This window comes from Oryza brachyantha, chromosome 11 (genome assembly GCF_000231095.2).
Source record: "Oryza brachyantha chromosome 11, ObraRS2, whole genome shotgun sequence".
In the NCBI taxonomy this organism is placed as follows: Eukaryota; Viridiplantae; Streptophyta; class Magnoliopsida; order Poales; family Poaceae; genus Oryza; species Oryza brachyantha.
The window spans coordinates 4,129,887-4,149,990 of NC_023173.2; the positions used below are offsets into that span (position 1 = coordinate 4,129,887).

General features: G+C 41.9%; 2 protein-coding genes across 5 annotated transcripts; one reads left to right on the forward strand and one right to left on the reverse strand.

The window, feature by feature from the left end:
- Positions 1 to 221: 221 nt before the first annotated feature.
- LOC102700838 (uncharacterized protein At4g06598-like) lies at positions 222 to 4,019 on the forward strand. Of its 4 annotated transcripts, none has more exons than XM_040528820.1 (5): positions 222 to 395; positions 697 to 1,366; positions 1,961 to 2,036; positions 2,171 to 2,297; positions 3,305 to 4,019. In XM_040528820.1, exons 2-5 carry the CDS (start codon positions 705 to 707, stop codon positions 3,505 to 3,507), a joined length of 1,068 nt encoding a protein of 355 aa, XP_040384754.1. In that variant the 5' UTR covers positions 222 to 395; positions 697 to 704; the 3' UTR covers positions 3,508 to 4,019. The 4 variants fall into 4 exon arrangements, with proteins under 4 accessions (XP_040384754.1, XP_006662832.2, XP_040384755.1 ...); XM_006662769.3 differs by having other exon boundaries at positions 222 to 390; positions 605 to 1,366; XM_040528821.1 differs by having other exon boundaries at positions 222 to 390.
- Positions 4,020 to 10,970: 6,951 nt separating this feature from the next.
- Positions 10,971 to 14,088, reverse strand: LOC121055768. Its single transcript, XM_040528933.1, has 7 exons — positions 13,769 to 14,088; positions 13,135 to 13,203; positions 12,738 to 12,851; positions 12,561 to 12,635; positions 11,735 to 11,866; positions 11,500 to 11,641; positions 10,971 to 11,305 (listed from the first exon to the last, which is right to left on the reverse strand). Exons 1-7 carry the CDS (start codon positions 14,009 to 14,011, stop codon positions 11,154 to 11,156), a joined length of 927 nt encoding a protein of 308 aa, XP_040384867.1. The 5' UTR covers positions 14,012 to 14,088; the 3' UTR covers positions 10,971 to 11,153.
- Between the last annotated feature and the right edge of the window lie 6,016 nt (positions 14,089 to 20,104).

Below are 20,104 nucleotides of genomic sequence, written 5' to 3' on the forward strand. Positions count from 1 at the left end.
TGCATTTGAAATTCTATATAAATCTTCCCATAAATTCTCCGGTGCTCTCGCTGTACAAGAGAAGCATGACAAAAATGGTTGATTATCTATTAATTGATTTTTTAAAAAACAGTAATTTAAATTATCACAAAGAGGAAAAAAAATCAACAAGAAAAAAAAAATCAGAGGAGACACCAAATATGATATTCCCAGCCATCCAGCCTATCTGTGCCCAAGAGAGAGAGAAAAAAAAGAGAGAAAATGGAGAGAATCATTGGCGTCGAGTATATTTCCCCGTCTGCTGGGCGGCGTCGACTCCCGTCTCGTCTCCTCCCCGAGCTCGCCGCCTGCGCCGATCTCCCGCGAGCGGCGGCGCGTCGTCCTGCTGCTTCTTCTCCCGCGTCCTCACCGGTGAGGTGCCCACCCATCCGTTTCGCCGCCGCATCCTCTTTCTCAACTCTCCCCTATCCCTCTATCCATTCCACGCGCCTTTTGTTTTGTTTTGTTTTTTTGGTTTTATTGTGGAATTTGCGTTAACCCTAGCTTCTCTTGTAGATCTGGGTGTTTTTCTGGTAATTTTTCGCCGTGAATTTGATGCTAATTGCAGTTTGTTTGTTCCCAAAAGGTTTGGGTTTAGATCCGGCGCTGGTTCGTGGTGGCTCGGTGTTGAATTTGCTCGAATTCTGAGCTGCTGCTGCTGACTTTGCGGCCTTACAGGCGAGCTGATGATGGCGAACGCGAAGCTACCGAAGCAGGCGCTGCTGCCGCCGCGTAGCCCGTTCCCGACCGCGGCGCCGTCGCCGTACGCCGGGGACCACCACGGCCCGATCGCGCGGCCGCAGGGCGCCGCGCACCACAGGCACGGGCACCACCACCAGCGCACGTCGTCGGAGAGCTTCATCGACGAGCAGCCGTCGTGGCTCGACGACCTGCTCAACGAGCCTGAGACCCCGGTGCGGCAGCACGGCCGGGCCGGCCACCGCAGGTCGTCGAGCGACTCCTTTGCGCTGTTCGATGGCAGCTCGGCGGCTGGAGCCTATGCGAATGGTTTTGAGGGGATGGGCGGTGGTGGGCAGGCCGCGCCGTGGGGCGGAGTGCAGGAGTACTACGCGAAGCCAGGCTCGTTTGGTAGGCATCAAGGCCGGCCATGGGAGCAGGGCATGGGCAATTTGGTGAATTACAGGCAAGGTGGGGGCCCGCCGATGCCGGCAAAGGAGAAGGTTGGTGGGCATCATGGGTCAGTGAGCGTGCTGAGGGATCATGATCATGGCATGGACAGGAGGTCTTCGGATGAATCTGGGCATGATCAAAAGGTTGGGGCAGAGAGGAAGGAGGGCGTGCCTCCGAAGCATGCACAATCAGAGGCAGACACCAAGCGCGCTAAACAGTGAGTTCAAATACTATTTCATTCGCATTATCGCTTTGAAAACCGTGTTCGTATTGTAGAATATCACGCACGAAGTATTAACGATGATAATCTTGAAGAGCATATACTGTCCTGCTTGACATTAGAATGTGCAATCCAAATATGGTTTCTTGAGACCTTGGTATAAGTTCATATATCAACTAGTCAACCCTGCGAATAAAATCTGCGCTGTATGAGAGTAAACAGTATATTTGGTTGGTGTTGATGAGTGGCTATTTTGGATAGTTGCACACCTGCGAGGTGTGTGCGTATGATTAATGGGACATGATGACACGAAAAATGCATTAATTTCTGCTGTATGTGTTGGAATAACATGTAGTATTGCATAGGACCTGCGGACCACAAATTTGCATGCACTGTGATGCCTATGCATGTGCATATTCTATGGATGGTATTTCGGATATGGTCTGTGCCAATGTAAATGTTAACATCTTGTCAATGACTTGATATTTTCAGACTTGCAACATGTGTAAATCTATTAGATGTGTCCTTGTATGCCATGATTAAACACTTCTCATGCTACATGCATCTAAGGTTTTTCCCATGTTGTTGCAGGCAATATGCTCAGAGGTCCCGTGTCCGGAAGCTCCAGTATATTGCAGAGCTTGAGAGAAAAGTTCAAGCATTGCAGGTGAGGTTGCTACAACTTTCCTTTTTTGGGGGTTAATTAGATACATGCTACTGTAAAGTCTAATGCTGCTATATTCTCTTGGACAATCTAATGCTATTTGAGACTGAAAATTTATTCTTGTTTGAATAATACAGTCAGAAGGGATAGATGTGTCTGCTGAAATGGAATTTCTTAGTCAACAAAATATTATGCTTGACTTGGAAAATAAAGCCTTAAAGCAAAGGCTAGAAAGTCTAGCTCAAGAGCAATTAATTAAACGCTGTAAGTATGCTCTGTTTTGATTCGGAGTACCTATTCTGTAGTTCTCTGAACTTGAGTGATAGTAAAAGTCATTTTGCAATTCTTAAATTTCAGGGTGTAAATCATGAAAAAAAAATCAATTCCACTATTTTATAATACTACTAGATGCCTATCAGCCTATATATACTGTTTTATTAGTGAGATGCCTATCAGCCTATATTTGAGCTCTTGGCCAAAACTGTTTGTTGAAAGTTTTGGTCTATGTTTGGAGTCAATTCAGTTGACAAACCATTGAAGGAAGTTTCCAAATATAGAAAACCAAACTGCCTACTACTTAGCTCTTCAAGTAAGGATGCTTAACCTTGGCCCAAGATGTGTAAAGAGCAAGTAATTTCATATTGACTTGCTAAGTTCTATAACTTAGGCACTTAACAGAAACATTATCTGATTGTTGGCACTTGAGAATATTTGAAAGTCCTATAAAGCTTGGATAGTTGCATAATTGTCACGCCTGTGGTTATATTATATGAGGGCAAACTTGTTAAGCTTCTTCTTCTTCATCATCTTCTTCTTCTTTTTATTTTTTTATGCAGCTTGTGCCTTATGGTGAAAAGAACTTACAAAATACTAGAAACCAAGCACCATATGCTTCTATCTGAGAAAATCCTGCCTAGGGACAAACCATAGTATTATTTCAGCATCATCTATGCAAATTCACTTCAACAGGGGCACTGAATATCAGCCTCATCGTTTCACTTATAATAAGTACAAAAGAAACGACTTATTAGCAATTAAAAATTAATTTATGGGTAAAACTTTTGCATGCCGGAAAATAAACTGCGATGAAAAAAACCTCAAAATCAACTTCAAAGTTAAGTTCTAAATTTCAATTTTTGACTTGTGCTTATAAGCAGTTGCCAAAACGATGAGGCTGCATCAATTTATTTATTGATGCTGAAAACAAGCTAAGAAATTGTTATGCTGACAAGTAACTAATTGCTCTAAACATTTCCCCTCCAATTTTTCAGTTCAACAGGAGATGTTTGAGCGGGAAATTGGTCGTCTCCGATCATTGTACCAGCAGCAGCAGCAACAGAAGCAGCCGCAACCTACTACTCCTCTTAATCGAAGTAACAGCAGAGACCTGGATTTGCAGTTTGCAAATCTGTCTCTGAAACACAAAGACCCCAACTCAGGGCGTGATGCTGTCTCTGGGTCTCTTCGTACTTAGTACTCGTCGGTCTTGTGAGTTCCACAGAAGTTGCCACGACTCCTAGACCACTATTTGTGTCTTTCATATGCATCAAGAAAGGAGCAGGCGCACCTGGAATTGTATACCCCATCCATGGTGAATAACACTGGAAAGGCTAATAACTATGGATCTGATCTTTATTCTTTCAGAGTATGCACCTGGCGGTCATCCTCAGCTCACTTCCATTGTTGATGCTCGACCAGTCGGAGGTGTTTAGGGTTTTCTTTGTAGCTTGATGCTTTTATTGCATCGCTGTACCATTTCGGAATGCTAGTGTTCTAATTTGTTCCTACGGTTATGTTTTCTATGATGCCATCTTCATGTATGTTAGCTGTATTTGGATTAGTCTGCCTTACAAATGGAATGTGGAGCACTAGTCAGCATCTGGTACAGATGCTTTGAAATTGTGCCACATCCTTGAGAACTGTATGTGTTGTAACATTGTTATTCAATAAGCTAGTGCAAATGAAGTGTTAGCGTTGTTCAGTGTTTCATACCATGATGTGAGAATGTTGCAAGTTGTGAAATCCTGTCAAGTGATCTGTCATCTCAGCATTATGTGCAGAAACTGTTTGTGAGCACTTGATAGAAGAGTGCAAAGAAAGTAAAATTCCCCATGTCCCTTCCTGAAACATGAATCGATGATAATGCGTGTTGTAGTAAGAATTTAAGCAACACACTGCAGCAGTTCAGGGTTCATATTGGGCCTGTTTGGGGGAGTTGGTTTTTTTAAGTTGTAGCTTTTTTCAGCGCCAGAAATTACCCTAAACAGTCTACGACTTATGAGAATCTGTAGTTATAAATTCTGAAAAATGAACTAAAAAGCCAGAAGCTGGGCTTTTCTAGATTTTCAGAAGCTGACTACCAAATAGCTGTTTCTCGGAATCTAAAACTCCTCCAAATAGACCCATTGTCAGGCTAGCAATAGTGCAATATAAAGTGATTTTCGAAACATTGAGAAGCAGAGCACCGGCTTTCCACAGATCAGTCAAAGCAACCAAAATTTCTTAAATTTAGCAAAGTTGCCTTGTAACCAGAAAGCACACCTCATCCACATTCCTGTAATAAACAGTCTACACATTTCCTGTTGGTTCTGACGAACAATGCAACAGGTTGGGCACACGAAAATTCATTCATACTACGAGAATATGTTGTTTAGCTATCTTTGATCTAAAACCTACCACTGCATTGTCAAATTATGAAAAATATTGTGATGAGAGGTAGCCTATGGCACGTCACTAGCCCAAGGTAGGTCATCTGGAACTCATTGCCCATCAAAGTTGTCTTGTACTTATAATCCAAGTCCAGGTGGCACCTTATATCTGCATACGATGAGGTTATGAATTTGGCTAGGGGTTGCCAGTTTCACCCAAGGCCCATCTTCAGTAGCCTTGTAAAGGAGCCTCGATCCTCGATCGTGTCCTGGATCAACTCAGATGGGCTAAGGATATCTTTACCGTATATTTTATGTCACACCTAGAAATTCCTCACACGAATTTCTAAACTTAATTGTGTATTAAAATTCCTGTTCAGGACTAGCTAGGGTACATCGAATTTCTAAACTTAATTGTGTATTAAAATTCCTGTTCAGGACTAGCTAGGGTACATAAATAGACAATGTTGATTACATAACCATCATTCTTAGAAACAACTGAAAATAACACTTATTCTAACGAAAATGCAACGGAAAGATAGGGTAGACTAGCTCCAACGGATACGGCTCTAGTCCACAGGCAAACTTCGACGGCAGACCAACTCACTCCTGAGAGTCACCTCCATCGGACTTAACTTCTAGCTCTAGGGGGAAAATGAGCAAGGCTAAGTACAAACCATCGTACTCAACAAGCAGTACGGAAAATAGGGGTAATAAATGATGCATAAGGGTCGTCAAGGACAGGCTAGAGTTAGTTACAATAAATCAGCAATTAAATAAATAATAGAGATTGAATTGAACAAAGGCAATTAAATAAATTAAAGAATAAGTAAATAACAGTTGTAAAATACCACAACACTGTCCAACGTTACACCATGTTGCGACAGACCCATCCACTACTCAACGTTACACCACGTTGCAGTAGTACCGAGTGAAAGCCAGTTTACCTAAGTCATTAAAGGTTCACTAATCACAGTGAAGCTGGTAGCTCGCCCTTAACCATGGGCACGGCTATTCGAATAGATTTACTCTGATCAGAGATGTACTACTGTACCCACAAGACATAGTCCCACTACACTTGAATGTGCGCTGACATACCACCATGGCATACCAGAAAGGTAACCCTCCCTATTTAATCACACCACACTTCAGGTTTTGCCCCCTTCTTTAAACCAAGTCGGACAGCCCCTTTTGTGCCTAGGTGAATCCGGAAGCAGCATAGGCCATCGTTACACCACGACTCCCATCCATACTCATCATGCTCACCCTTGCCTGGGTACGTCAAGTAGTTCGTAATTACACTCCAAATCCCACCGTTGCCCATTCTGGCTTGTGGTTAACACGGAAATAACTTCCAGGGTTTCCTGCGAACCGGTCCTTACTTACCATAGGTGCGACTCTCAAAACTATGCACCCACGACCCACCATTAGTAATATTTTAGTTGGCATTAACCCGAACCGGGTAATGATTCATTATTACAACTATTCAGAGATAATCATGATTAATAAGTGATCCCATGAGCTACTTGATCTAAGCACGGCTAAGCATAAACCTAGGCCTAACACTAATCAAGTTACCCCTGGTCTAGCATGAATAAAGTTGGATGAACAACGACATAATAATAAGAATTACCAGAAAAATAAATACAGTAAATACTTTAATTAAAACAATGCATATTTGAATAAATAAAGCGAGGGTTTGCAATAATAGGTTCAATATGATCAAGATGAGTGCCACTTGCCTTGCTCTGGTCCTTGGGGAATTTCAGCGATGATCTCGAAGTAAACCGGCTCTTCAGCGGGGTCCGAATCTAAGCAACAAAACACAAAAATAAATAAAAGGCACAAACTCTACTGAAACAGTAAAAGAAAGTATTTTTAATGGATTCTTGACAATTTTATGAATTTAATGAAATTTGAATGGACCTAAACGGAGACTAGATGAATTAGATATGAATTTTAGAAGTTTTCTGGTTTTTTTAGCTAAACAGAAAAATCCTAAATCAATTATTGCGCAATTAAATGGGGCGTTGACGTCAGCGGAGGGGAGAGGATGCGCTGACAGGTGGGGTCCACCCGTCGGTGGGAGAGAGGGGCGAGGGGAGGATGACAGGTGGGACCACGGGGAAGGAGAGAGGAAGGGAAGGGCGGCAGCTGACAGATGGGCCCGGAGAGAGAGGAGAGGGGAGGTGGCGGCTGACGGGCTGGGCCCACCGGCCAGAGAGGGAGGGGAGAGGGAGAGGAGACCCGGCCGGTGGGGACCACCGGTCGGTGACCCGGGGTAGAGAGGGAAGGGAGATGGCGTCGGCCGAGTGGAGGAAGGCGGTGGCATCCGGCAGCGAGGGCAACGACGAGCGGCGCAGGCCGGTGGGCGACGCGGACGACGACAACAGGGCGGCGACCGGCGCCAAGAGCGGCGGCAAGAGATGGGCGGCAAAGAGCGGTCCCGAGGCGGCTTCGGCCCGGGGAGACGGCGGCGTGGCGCGGCGGGCACCGGCGCGCGCCGGCGGTGGCGCCACTTCAGCGGCGGCAAGGCGAAGGTGGTGACGGGCGGAGGGGCGGCGACGAGCGGGAGACGGCGCGTGACACCCGGCGACGACGCGGTGGTCCGACGATGGCGACGGGAGAGAAAAAGAGGAGGGGAAAGAGATGCGGATGCTCACCGGCGGCTTTGAGGCCGGTGGTGAGATGGCGTCGAGCGGGAACGGGCGGTGACGGCTGGCGGCGCGCGAGAACGGCGACGACTCGCGAGATCGATCGGCGGCAGCGGTGGCTTGGGTGGTTGATGAAAAAGCGGCGGCAGCGCGCGGACGAGGGGGCTTTATAGGGGAGGGTGGCACGTTTAGGGCGGCGAGGTGGTTGGGGATTGAGTCGACCACGGCGACGGATCCGGCGCCGGCCGTTGTGGGCGCGACGGTTGCGGCGGCGGGTGGCTCCGGCTCGGACTCTGCCTCGGCCGGCGCGGGGAGGAGAGGCGGACTTCGGCGGCGCGCGGGCGAAGGGAGCTGTGCCGGTGGCCCAGGCGAAGGGAGGAGGGCACGCACGCGGGAGAGGGGCGGCCGGTCTGTTGGGCCGACCAAGTGAGGGAGGGTGGGCTGGCTCGGCTGGGCTGACCTGGGAGGAAAGAAGGGCGGGGAAGGAAAGAAAGGAAGAAAAAGAGAAGGAGGAGGAAAATTGGACTTCGGCCCAATTTGGAGAGAAAGGGAAAAAGAAAGAAAAAGGAGGGAGAAAGGAAAGCCCCACTTTTGCCGAGTTTTAAATTAACTTTTTTTTGGCCAAAATTTTATACTATGTAATTTGAGTTAAATCCTATTAATTGATTTGGAACTTCGATTTAATTAAATTAATTCTTTAGAGGAATTTTCCTGAGTTAATTAAGTCAATTATTATTTATGAATTTCTTTTACGAATTAAGGCTTGGGATAAAACTCCGGGTGTGACAAACCTACCCCCTTAAACGGAATCTCGACCCCGAGATTCGGAGGTGCTGGCGAAGAGGTGCGGATGGGCGGCCTTGAGGTCATCTTCTCTTTCCCATGTCGCTTCTTTCTCTGAGTGGTGCTCTACTGAACTCTGTAGAATCTGATCACACGGTTCCGAGTCTTTCTTTCACTGGTTTCCAGGATCCGTACTAGCTTCTCCACATAAGTCAGATCTTCCTGTAAATCAATGTGCTCGGAGTTGGTCTGTTCTTCAGGCACACGTAGACACTTTTTGAGCTGCGACATATGGAACACGTCATGGATTCCGGCCATGTTAGCAGAGAGTTCTAACTGATACGCAACTTCTCCCCTGCGTTCCACTATTCAGTATGGTCCCACGAACTGTGGTGCCAACTTTCCCTTGTCTGAAACCGGTGTACTCCTCGCAAAGGTGTGACGCGGAGGTACACGTAGTCTCCTGCTTCGAAGGCCAAGTCCCTTCGGCAGTTATCTGCATAACTCTTCTGCTTGGTTTGAGCTGTTTTCAACCTTTTATGGATTATTCTGACTTTTCTTCCGCCTGACTCAAAACCTCAGTTCTGAAAACTTGACGTTCTCCCGTTTGATCCCCAGAAAAGGGGTGTACGAACTTACGGCCATACAAAGCCTCAAAAGGTGCCATCTGTAAATTGGCTTGATAGTTGTTGTTGTATGAGAACTCTGCATACGGCAAATTCTTATCCCAAGTTCCACCAAAGTCGAGAGCGCACGCTCTGAGCATGTCTTCAAGAATCTGGTTTACCCTTTCCGTCTGACCATCTGTCTGCGGATGATAAGCTGTGCTGAAATTCAGTCGGGTTCCCAATTTCTCCTACAACTTCTGCCAAAACTTTGAGGTAATCTGACTTCCTCGGTCAGAAACGATCTTTTTAGGCGCTCCATGTAGACACATGATCCTGACCAATTATTATTTACGAATTTCTTTTATGAATTAAGGTTTGGGATAAAACTCCAGGTGTGACATTTAATAGTAAGTTATAACGCTAGACATGCTATAAAGTGTTTTTTTCCAATGTCCTTCAATATTTAGACTTACATATCTTAGATTAAGGTGGAGCTCAATTAGATAAAAAAGTGTCATCCTTCTCACATTTTCTTATCCTACGACGTTAAATAATTAGCTAAAATATTTTTTAATCCAAGCACCAGTTGTCTAAATAAGTTATATGTGCTTAGAAATTTTAACCTAGCACTCTTACTCAAATGTATAGCATATATCCCATATTTTTTCCTCTCTTCTATGCGCATCTTATAACACACATTGAAACTGCCCTATGATACTTTAGAACACAGCATGAAAGATGACTCAATTTGGTGCAGCCAACTTGGTTGCTGCCTTTTCTCTTTTTTTATGAATACATGTAGGTATAGGCACGGGTTGACATGTGAATACATGTAGGACGCAATAAACTCCAACCAAATTGCCCCGACATGACCTAGGACTACAGCAGACCTGCGCGGCAAAAATAAGCGGGCTCTGTAACAAACTCTGAAGAAACTGCAAACTCTGAAGAGAAATGCCAACAGCTGTAGACAGACACGGTATAGTTTCTTCGCTTAAAATGCGTTGGATGGTAATAAGTTAGGCTTAGGAAGTAATTTATGTAACAACCCCAATAAATTATTGAAACTTCTATCGAAACATACATGGCTAGCCTTCAGTTTTAGTAGTTCAAGTTGCGAACGCAATACAGTAAAATAATTTTCACAACCCTTTGATTCATCATATAGGAGATCCTTTGCTGTCTTCCGTAACACCTCAAAATTATCCAACCCATTTATTGTACCCATTAAATCTTTTTCTAGTTCAGCGTGACGCAATATATCCTCCAAGTCAAAATCATTGCCCACCCTATCTATATCATCCGTGCGAACGAGACCATCTTGCTGGATGGATCTCCCTTGGTAAATTTCTCCTCCTGCCAAACAAGACCATCATAGAACATTGTATGGTTCCCTAATTAAAAATAGAAACGCCATGAACACTAGATGGTTTAGCAGTTTCAATACTCGCATCCCAGATAAAAAAACCCTAGATATGGCTTTATTGGTTAGACCAACCATAATGTTGAGAGTAACCTGTCCTTCTTAAAGGTGCTGCCTCGTAGAGCCAATACCTATATCCAAGGTGAAAACCTTTGACTTAATATCTTGATAAGTTGGATCTACTTCCTCCGTTACAAAATGCAGTTATTTATAAATTGTTCACGAGGGATTTATGAATAGAATGAAAAACCCAAGGGGTGATTGTTTGGCTTATTCAGAACGAAAACCAAATGACATATTTATAAATAAAAAATAATTTATGAATACAACTTTTATATACATGTACTTAGTGATCTAAAAGACAAGACTGAAAATAAACTTCAATAAAAAACCTCAAAATCTACTCTAAATTTAAGGCAAAAAATTTAGTTTTTTCTTATAAGCATAAACCGAAGCGAAAAGATAGGACTACAAAATATCCTTCGTTAATGCAAGGAGGCCTTGGGGAAGCAACGGTGGTTGGTAGGTGTGACATGGTTGTTAAGGGTATAATGGGCACAATAGCTATAAATAGCTATATCTTAGAACAAAACTTGGGGACTAGAAATAGTTTTATTTTGAAATGAAATAGTGTCGATGATGCAATGCACCTTCTTGGAGGTGTATCCATACGACAAACTAAATATCGAGAAGCATATAGCACATATTATTGTTTCTCGATATTTGGTTTGTCATTTTTATTCTTTGACTTTTCTTGCCAAATTTGTCATAAGATTTTAGCTTATGGTATAATGGTTGTGTGCATCCCTAGCTGACGCAAAAGCCATAAGTTATACTTTTATTTTCTAAAAATGCCTTGATACTTTTCCTGCCGATGATACATTGATTTTTGTTTCATTAAACATATTTTGCTTCAACTAGACCTCGTATCATAGGCACGAGCACGATACGATAGATATGAAATATCACTTCCCTGATGATAATTTTACATAAAGTGATATCATTCATATATTCTGAATTGCCAGTCTTGCAGCAATCATACCAATATTACGTTCTACATACTCGATCCCACTGTTTACTCTTTCAAGAGTGTCTGTTGAATCCATTGCTTGTATCTTATATTTTTGCAGTGAAAGAAGTTCTGCTTCTGACATACCTGTAGTGTATAATTTTGGTGTTAGATAAGATTACATGAAACTGCTGTATCTGTACATACTGTATGCATCATATTCTGTTTTCGTTGACCATTCCATGTAAGATTGTCGTACCACATTGAAAATTGAAATTTCAAATTAAAAGCTATGGTCAACATGTAAACTAAATAGTTAAGCAATAATGATCCGTTCTCACCTGAAACTGTTTGGTATGCAGCAAAGGAGAGACGTTCAGGTAGCCCAGGGATAAAAGCTTCATTGTACTCTTCAAAAATTTCTTTCTCAGACCACAACAGGGAGGCCTTGATGTTAGTTTGCAATGGTTCATCCTCAGGCACCTAAATGGTAAAATTGAAATGTCAGGAGTTAAAGGACAAAGTTATTTTTTTCAGAATTTGCACATTGATGAAATTACAATGGCAGTGGCCAACCTTCAGTTTCGTTTGTAGGCTGTGTAAATTACACATGGACTCTCTTAGCTTGGAAATTCTTAACCCCAATTCAATACCCTCACAAGGATGGTCCATAGTGGGAGAAACATCACCACGCAAGTAGGGCTCCATCTAGATCAATGAAGTAAAAGGGGAGATAATGTGAATGCCAGCTACAGTCAAGTAAACATATAATTTCGAAGAGCACGTGCCTGAAAATTCATTTTAAAAATGATGTCTTGATAAAAATCAATGCAAAAAGATCCCTACTTAAGGTTCCGTAAAAATATAACAAACCAAAGCATATATGGGCATTACAATTAGAAAGGAAATGTGATGGCTTGGTAAAAACTATTTTAACCTTTGAAGATATTATCAGTGTTATAAAAACTAAACCTGACAGCAGTCCAACCGGAAAAAAACTAGACCCAACACCTGAGCCATGCTGGTCCAGACAACATGGACCGTTCTCATAGTGTCAAAGGCGGGACCCACCATAACGAGCACAGTGTCAGGAGTGGCTGCTGCATTTTTCAACAATTGGATGCTACACTGAGATATTAACACTGCACTCTCAGGCCAATTGAGGTAGCATGGGATGCTGTAACTAGTTGTGGACACCTTGCAAAATGTGAGAATTGAGTGACACATGCAGTCCAAACGGTGACCCAGAGCCCTTACCATGTCAATACTTGGAATTATACAGACAATTCATGGAAATTATGAAGTACACAAAGATGCCATGAAATAGGATTTGCTATTACGATATGAATATAAACAATGAAAAAACTGAACATTTCAAAGTACAGAAGTGCAGTGTTAATACCTGCAAAAGGTTCATAATGTTTACACGGCATACTCCTCTAATTGATATTAATGCTCCAATATCAAGTCTTTCAACCTATACTAAAGAAAGATCATTGAGTAGAAAAATGTGAACAACGGTATACAGAAACCTGTCATCAAATTTGTCAAAGAAAATGTAGGAAACACAAGCACTTACACTCTCTATCTGGACCAAACAACCATATCGTACAGCAAACGAAGCTTTAGGTGAACCTGATACAACTGGGTCGAGCACAAAATGCACAAAAGAATTGTTTTTCCTATACAAGGCCTGTTGAGCAAAAAGTTAGAAACAGATGAGGAACATCTATATTTCAGATAACTGCAAGAACACTAATGTGGTGCGTCACTGCACTAAAGGTCTCATTATCATTACCAATCTAGTAACAGAGATATGCAGTTCATGCGATTCTATTGTTTCATAATCCCATTTCCACTAATAAATATTTTTCTTACCTATTAAGGGTACTAGATTACCGTAAAAAAGCTGAAATCAAAATATAGTGCAATAGGAATATAGCACAAACTTAAGGGATTCAGCAAATGGTAATCACCTCTTCTAGCAAAGCCAGATACCTAGCTTCATACAAGTGTAAAGTCTTGCATTCCGACGGAATCAACACCTACAATATTTTCATTGTCTTAGCAGCACCCTAGTGATTTAGTTGACAGTAAAATTAATGTGCAGACTGTAAACAACTGTGGCAACACAGAACGCCAAACACCTCTGTTAGGATGCAGGTATGTGACCCAATCGGCCTTTACCGAGTAATGAGCTGTAAACCTACATGCTACCAGTGGTAATCTTGCTGAGTCACTGCAGAAAACTATACTTGGTAATTTGGTATTCATCAAGAAACAAATATGCATGCAAACTTCTTTATCATACAGATGGTGCAGACCCAGATATGATATATTAGGTTCACATTCAGTTCCCAATTGTGTGAAAGAAACACTATTCGGACGTTACAGAGGCAAGACGCAGCTGAAGGCAAATCTAAATCATGGGCATAGTGATCAAATTACTGTAAATCATGATCCATACGCACAAACACTGACTGCTGTTAGATCAACCGTAGCTATATATGGCTCACTACTAACAGTCTAGCTAGAAAATTAGAAATTTCTTTCTTTCTTTGTTATTATAAGTTCATCAGCACGCCTTTCTTTGTAGCTCAGAGGCCTTACCTCTGCGGGCTGGAACGGGAGGAGAGGGAGGTCGAGAGACGTCGGTGCCGGTGCCGGCTCCGGCTCCGGCGAGGACGAGGTCGAGGTCAAGCAGCGCGCGGCGCGGGCCGCCTGGCGCCGGCGCGTCGCGCGCGCGCGGAGTGGGGACGCCGCAGAGGACGCGGGCGCCCTGGCTCCGGGCGGATGATGACGGGGGCTGCGTGCAGAGGGGAAGAGGAGGCGGAGCAGAGACGAGGCGGCCATGGATGGGGACTGGGGTGGTGCGTTGGCGGGAGCAGACGACAGCAGAGAGGGATAATGCGCAGCTGGATTTTTTTCGTTTCCTCTTCTTTCCCTTCTCTTCATCCCATCTTCTTGTTTTTCGTTTTGTTTACAAAGAGAGGTATTCCCCGTCCCATTTCTATTAGTCGGTTTGGTGTTATAAATTATTTTGGATTCGTCGTAAGTTAAATATTTTAATTTTTTTTTATCAAGTTTATAGAAAATTATTCTATTGTTTACATGGTCAAATTAGTTTCGTTAGATACCCAGTTGAATATATTTAGATAGTATATTTATTATTGTGTTGGAGATGCTGTTATGTTTTTCTGTAAAATTTGATCAAACTTAAAAATATTTGACTTAATATAAACTTAAAGTGATTTATAATATGAAATGAAACTAAAGTTTGTTTACCGACATACAATGGTAGATCCAAAAATCCTAAGGCTGATGTTTTGGTTACATTTTTCTCTCTCTAACTCCTCTTCTTTTTTTCTCTCCTCCTCTCTCTCATGTTTTAAACGAGGGATCCAACGTGTAGGGGGCTAAATCCCCCACAGTTTTCATGTTGGATCCACCCATGTTGACATACAACTCCTTTTTTTTTCATGACAGGAAAGAACTAAAATGTCAAAGTTTTCCCGGTAGCATAGCTTGCTGAAATGCCATTCTATCTTAGAGCTCGTAGGACACCCCAAGGTCTAGGATTATTACAAAACTAGAGCAAAGGATAAACACCGAGTGATTGTTTGGCAAGGCATCTAACTCTTGCACTCAAGTTTGGGGTGGTTCTGTGGAGCGGCCTAAATTTTGCTCTACCTTAATTCCTTTTTTTTCCGTATCACTGTAGTCCATTTTACTATCTTTTTGTTAGAGTTAGAACTATTTGGTTGTGTTCCAGGTCTAGAAAGATATATCTAGGAGCAGGAGGCTTTTCGGATAGGGTTGAGTAGTAAAGTAAATAGACCAACGGTACCATTCCATGAGAATCAAAGAAAGAAAGAAAACACAACCATAGCTTATGGACATATATTTCTTTCCTCTCTAGCTTGTCAATTTTGATCCTCTCTAGCTTAACGTTAAGGTTTGAGGCAAGTGTATGATGAATTTGTTTGATTCATATGTGGTGACTTGAATGTTATGCTATCATTATTCTCTCATATATATTTATTTATTTGGTCATGCATATTACTGAACCTGATTTTATGCTATTATTTATATTAAATTTATTTATAATCTGAGTTGACAATTGAGTTCCTCATGCTGTTTTCAGGTTTCATGATTCTGGTTCTTCTCCGGTTAACTCAACCTAGTACCATGCGTAGCCATGAAATGTTTCAACTAAATTTTTTTATTCTGATATTTGTAGTAAGCGTTGGTTTTGCTTACTTGGCTTATCAGTAATGGGAAGAAGATGTCCATGTTTGTCCAAGAGAGAAACTACTATATCATTGAATTCGGTACTTATTCAGGTTTGCACGTGATGAGAACTATTGTTAAGTTGAATTTTGAGTTTCTTTTGAAAGAAGAAAATTGATTCTTGTTGCTCTATACTTCTAGTTATTTTATATATGTTTTAGTATCATATTATACTTGCTGAGTATTTTTTACTCAGTCACTAATCGTGTGTTGATTCTATCCTTTAGATGGCAGAGAAAATTCTTCGGCCGAAACTCCTCCCTCCAGGCACCGCAACACTTCCGTCGAGAGCTGCTGCCCCTCCGGCGCCGCAAGCAGCTGGCCCACTGCCACCGCCCTCCGCTGTTGTGAGCAGCCGATCCACCGCGACCATCCCTTGCCTTCGCATCCTTCTTCGCGAGGCCACTCTTCTTGGTCGCACTCGCCGGCGCTGCCGCTTCCATCTTCGGTGACGGTGGTGTCTGGCCGGAGTGATTTTGCTGGGTGGAGGACGAGTTGTCGCGTAGCTGAGGACGGGTTTTGGCACGGTGAGAGGAATATTTTGCTTTGGCGAACGCCCGCGCATCCGATCCTCCGCCACCAATGTCGACTCGCGGTGCTTGCTACAACGGGCGATGAAATCGTCGATTTGCTTGGGAGCACGGGCGATTGGCCTCGACGAAACTGTCAACAGGTAGACTCTCTTTCTTCATTTAATTGATGCCACCTACGACATTTTTCTCATTTGGATCACTAAAGCGATGATGCCGTCTGTGCGTTGTACTTGCCCTAATTTACCAGAGACATACTTTTGGTTTTCAAGTATTTGGTTCTTAATGTTTGTTGCCATAAACCATCTTCATTCTCTAATCTCCAGAGCCATTTGCCTAGCAAGGCTATATTCATGGTTTTGAAGTATAATGCCCCATACCTCGTAGGTCTTTAGGTCTACAAATCATAGGCCATGCATTGCACTTGCACAACTGATATTTTATTATCCCCTAGTCAACTTGCCAAAGTAATCTAGTCCTGAATAAATCCATTTTTTTACACATTTTAGAAATTGATAGAAGGATAACATGTATAAAGGAGTATTTCGAAGATTGGAATTCAACATGGAAACTTCCTCCAATATTAGGCAATTTTCCTTGCCAACAACTTAGTACGTTTCTTCCATTTTATTTCCTACCCATTTTCAATCTTTTATTCAGAATTCCCTTTTTTATTTTCCACGGGGATTTGAAGGTACCTCATAAGCAAATCACATGTTTGGCGTATTAAATTTTTTGGACTGGTCGTCTTTATATTTTCTTCACGTATTCCAATTCCATAAATTCCACTTTTATGATAATTGATTTTTCACGCTTAAACATACATAATATGAACTTAATTTTATTTTGCAATTTTCACATTATATTATATTAGGAGTATTGCACCATCAAAGTATTGTAGGATGGATAAACCATCTCTGATAAAGTTAAAGCCAAATCCTCATTGTGAACTTTTATTATTTTGCTCTTTTCATCAGGATGACAACGTCACACCAGTATAAAAGGCCATTTGATTTTAGCATACGCCTATTCACTAACAACTTTGAAAATTATTCCAGATGTCTTCTTCTGGTGCAAAAAAATGGGTATTTAATGGATTGCCACAATTCCCTCGATTATAAATCTTTGTTTTAGAAAAGATATTTGAATCTTTGATATCAAATAATTTATGCACGTTGTTAATCTACTCATAAGCACTTTTGTGACAATTTTAAAGAACATTGAGAAGGCATATGGATATGAATTTTTGGATTTGAATAGTCTCTTTACATTTTTAAACTAATGTTATCACTCCATAGTTCAGTCTGGTTATGATTAGCTTTCCCTTGATGGAAGTCATCTAATAGATCCTTTAGACCATCTTTGATTAATTCCCATTTTTCTTTGAAAATACTATTGGTGTTCCATAGGTCCCAGGGCTTTATTATTTTCCATTTCAAAAACTGTTTTTTTTTTATCAATTTTTCCTAGCTAAAAGGTTTAGTTGACTTCTCCCCATCTTCATTCTTAAGTTGAGCCATATCTTGCAATTCCATTCGTATAGGGGACTGATCAAGATGTCCAAACAATTTCTTTTAAAATTTTGTGATGTATTGCATCAAGTTTTCTTGCCCCACAATTTTCCCTCATCTTGTTCCAAATAGTTTACTGTTTCTTCTCTTCATGTACCATATTTGCCTCGCTTGCTAGTATTTGGTATCATTATCCCCTTGCAGCAATATTTTCTCTTTATTTCTATCAAAGCACTTTATTTCCTTTATTTCTATCTTTTTAAGTTTCATTGCCAATTATTTCCTTTCTTATCTCTCATTTATTTTCGTACCAATGCTGATCACACCAGTTATCTATTTTATTCATTTTTTCTAGAATTTATTGTTTTTGTATTTTACATTTACCTTCCTAGTTCATATTCTAGTCTTTTAATTTCCTTCTGATGTTTTTGATTTAAATTTGTCATAATTCAATGCATGATCCCATCTTCTTGTTTTTCTTAACATATCTATGTTTTTAGGAGAAATTGTGAGCATTTCTTAAGCCTAAAAATATTTCTATATGATTATTTCTTTGAAATACTACAGTTTTTTCAGAACTCAAGGCATAAAACACTACATTGTCTTACAAATAAGAGTAAAATTGTGGCCTTCATTGGAAGTGGGTAACACAATCAATTTTCATGGGAATTGAACTAATTGCTGTGAAAATCTTACAAAAACTATGTATTCCAACGGATAAAAGCATTAAGGCACGTTGGGAAGACATGATTGGAAAAATACAGGAATAGTAAAAGCATAAGAATATGATAGTAATGATCCTACAAAACAGAGGATTGGAACCATTAGAATTTTGTAGAAATGGGTGTTTGGATAGCACACGGGAAGTGGAAAATGAGCTCAGACTGATGGAAAATTTCCTATGTTTCTCCCATACAATCCGTAGCATAGGAAAATTTCTTTCAACATTCCTTTCACCAACTCCTATGAACCAAATGATTCTACCAGGACTTAATAAAAGGAACTCAAATCCTCCATTCATCATGTGTTTTTCATCCATTCCAAAGAAGCCTTAAGTTTCTAGCCTTTGAGGGTAGGAGATATTTGGACTTGAACCTCTTGTATAAGCATATATGTCTACCAAGTGACAGGCAGACAACACTCCCAAACTAGTATCATTTAGATATTTTTATCATAAAACAACATCCATAATTCCAATAACTCATACTGTATTAATTTCAACATCAAAATGACTGACAAACAACTTTCAGTTAAAATTTGTGACGCCAAACCTTATTAGACAAACAACTTGCCACAAGCTAACTTATTTTAAAGACTCAAAAACATAATAACAAACATGAGTTGGAAGCATCTAATCACCATATCAATCTCATTAGACATGGCCTAATTCATTGTTTCTTCCTTAGGAACTCCAACAATATCGACACCAAAGAGACGAAAACCCTTGTTTATACTATTGTGATGTGCCCCTGACATCACCTGTGGCTTCACCTCGTCTTTATTCAGGGCACTGAATGCACCAGGGTGACTACTGCCCTGAACAGATGCGGTAGTGATGGGTATTGCAGTACCAGGGGATAAAAGGACACCAGCAAATGAACTAGCAACCTGGCCACGAGGTCTTTCACCATACCTCTTGCTAGATAATAGCTTTCTTGACGAGTGATGCCCAACATGTCCGCCGAGCGCCTGTCCGGTGGGGAATGCCATTCCGCACGTGCTGCACACATAAAGTCTTCTCCTAGAGCTTCTAGCCGATGAATGAAGTTTGCTCACTGTTCCTGCCATGCCAGTAGAGATGCCCATGATGTCTTGCAGCCCCTTGGCCACCCTTGTCTCCTTGTTCTTGTGGGTAATCAAATGACCACTTAGTGGAATATTAGGTGACTGAATAGAGAAGTTAATGACATCCTGCTTGTGTAGGCCATGGATTAGGTCTTCGGTGACTGGTTGTGCGTTGTTATGAGGCTTGTGGCACACCCTCTTTGGCGATTGTATTGCTTCTTCTAGGCCTTGGGTATGGTTCATTTGGCTTTGGTGGCCGATGGAAACCCAGCTGGACGGTTGCATAACCTTGGTAAGATCACAAATATTCTTCAATGAGCTCTCTTCCATAGTTCTCTTCTTCACCATCATGCTTGCTATATGTGGAAGGGGTGATGGAGCAACTTTTTTATCCATGTGAATCTTCGTTTGCCTATGCACATGTTGATCTCGCATTGTCGACTTGGGGGTCGAGATCCACGCTTCTACCGACACCACATTAGCAAAAGAGGATGTTGGAGGCAGTTGAACACAATCTCCTCGTGTTTCTTCAACTACATGACCTTCAATTAGCTCCCCAGTGTCCTGAATCTGCTCTTTTGCTGGGACCAAAATGCTAGAGATGGAGCTTGATCCTGAAGACCATTGCCCCTGAACTCTATCTACAAGCATGTGGCTATTTGGCCCATCATGATGCGGTGTTCTGCGGCGCCGGAGTGCATGAGCTCCTTTCAGGAAGGCACCTATGATGGCAGGGGACTCACCTCGTTTGCTCCTGGTATGATGCTCCGACTCTGGCGAGCAGATCTTGGAGGAGTCCATGGATGGTGGCGGCTAGAAAGGGGATCGGA

Coding starts and splice junctions, on each gene's coding strand:
- LOC121055768 (XM_040528933.1), bottom strand. CDS start 14,011: ATGGCCGCCTCGTCTCTGCTCCGCCTCCTCTTCCCCTCTGCACGCAGC. Junction 12,852..13,134: donor ATCTGGCTTTGCTAGAAGAG/GTGATTACCATT, acceptor TTTGCTCAACAG/GCCTTGTATAGGAAAAACAA. Junction 11,306..11,499: donor TGCATACCAAACAGTTTCAG/GTGAGAACGGAT, acceptor TATACACTACAG/GTATGTCAGAAGCAGAACTT.
- LOC102700838 (XM_040528820.1), top strand. CDS start 705: ATGATGGCGAACGCGAAGCTACCGAAGCAGGCGCTGCTGCCGCCGCGT. Junction 2,037..2,170: donor GAAAAGTTCAAGCATTGCAG/GTGAGGTTGCTA, acceptor TGAATAATACAG/TCAGAAGGGATAGATGTGTC. Junction 2,298..3,304: donor AGAGCAATTAATTAAACGCT/GTAAGTATGCTC, acceptor CCAATTTTTCAG/TTCAACAGGAGATGTTTGAG.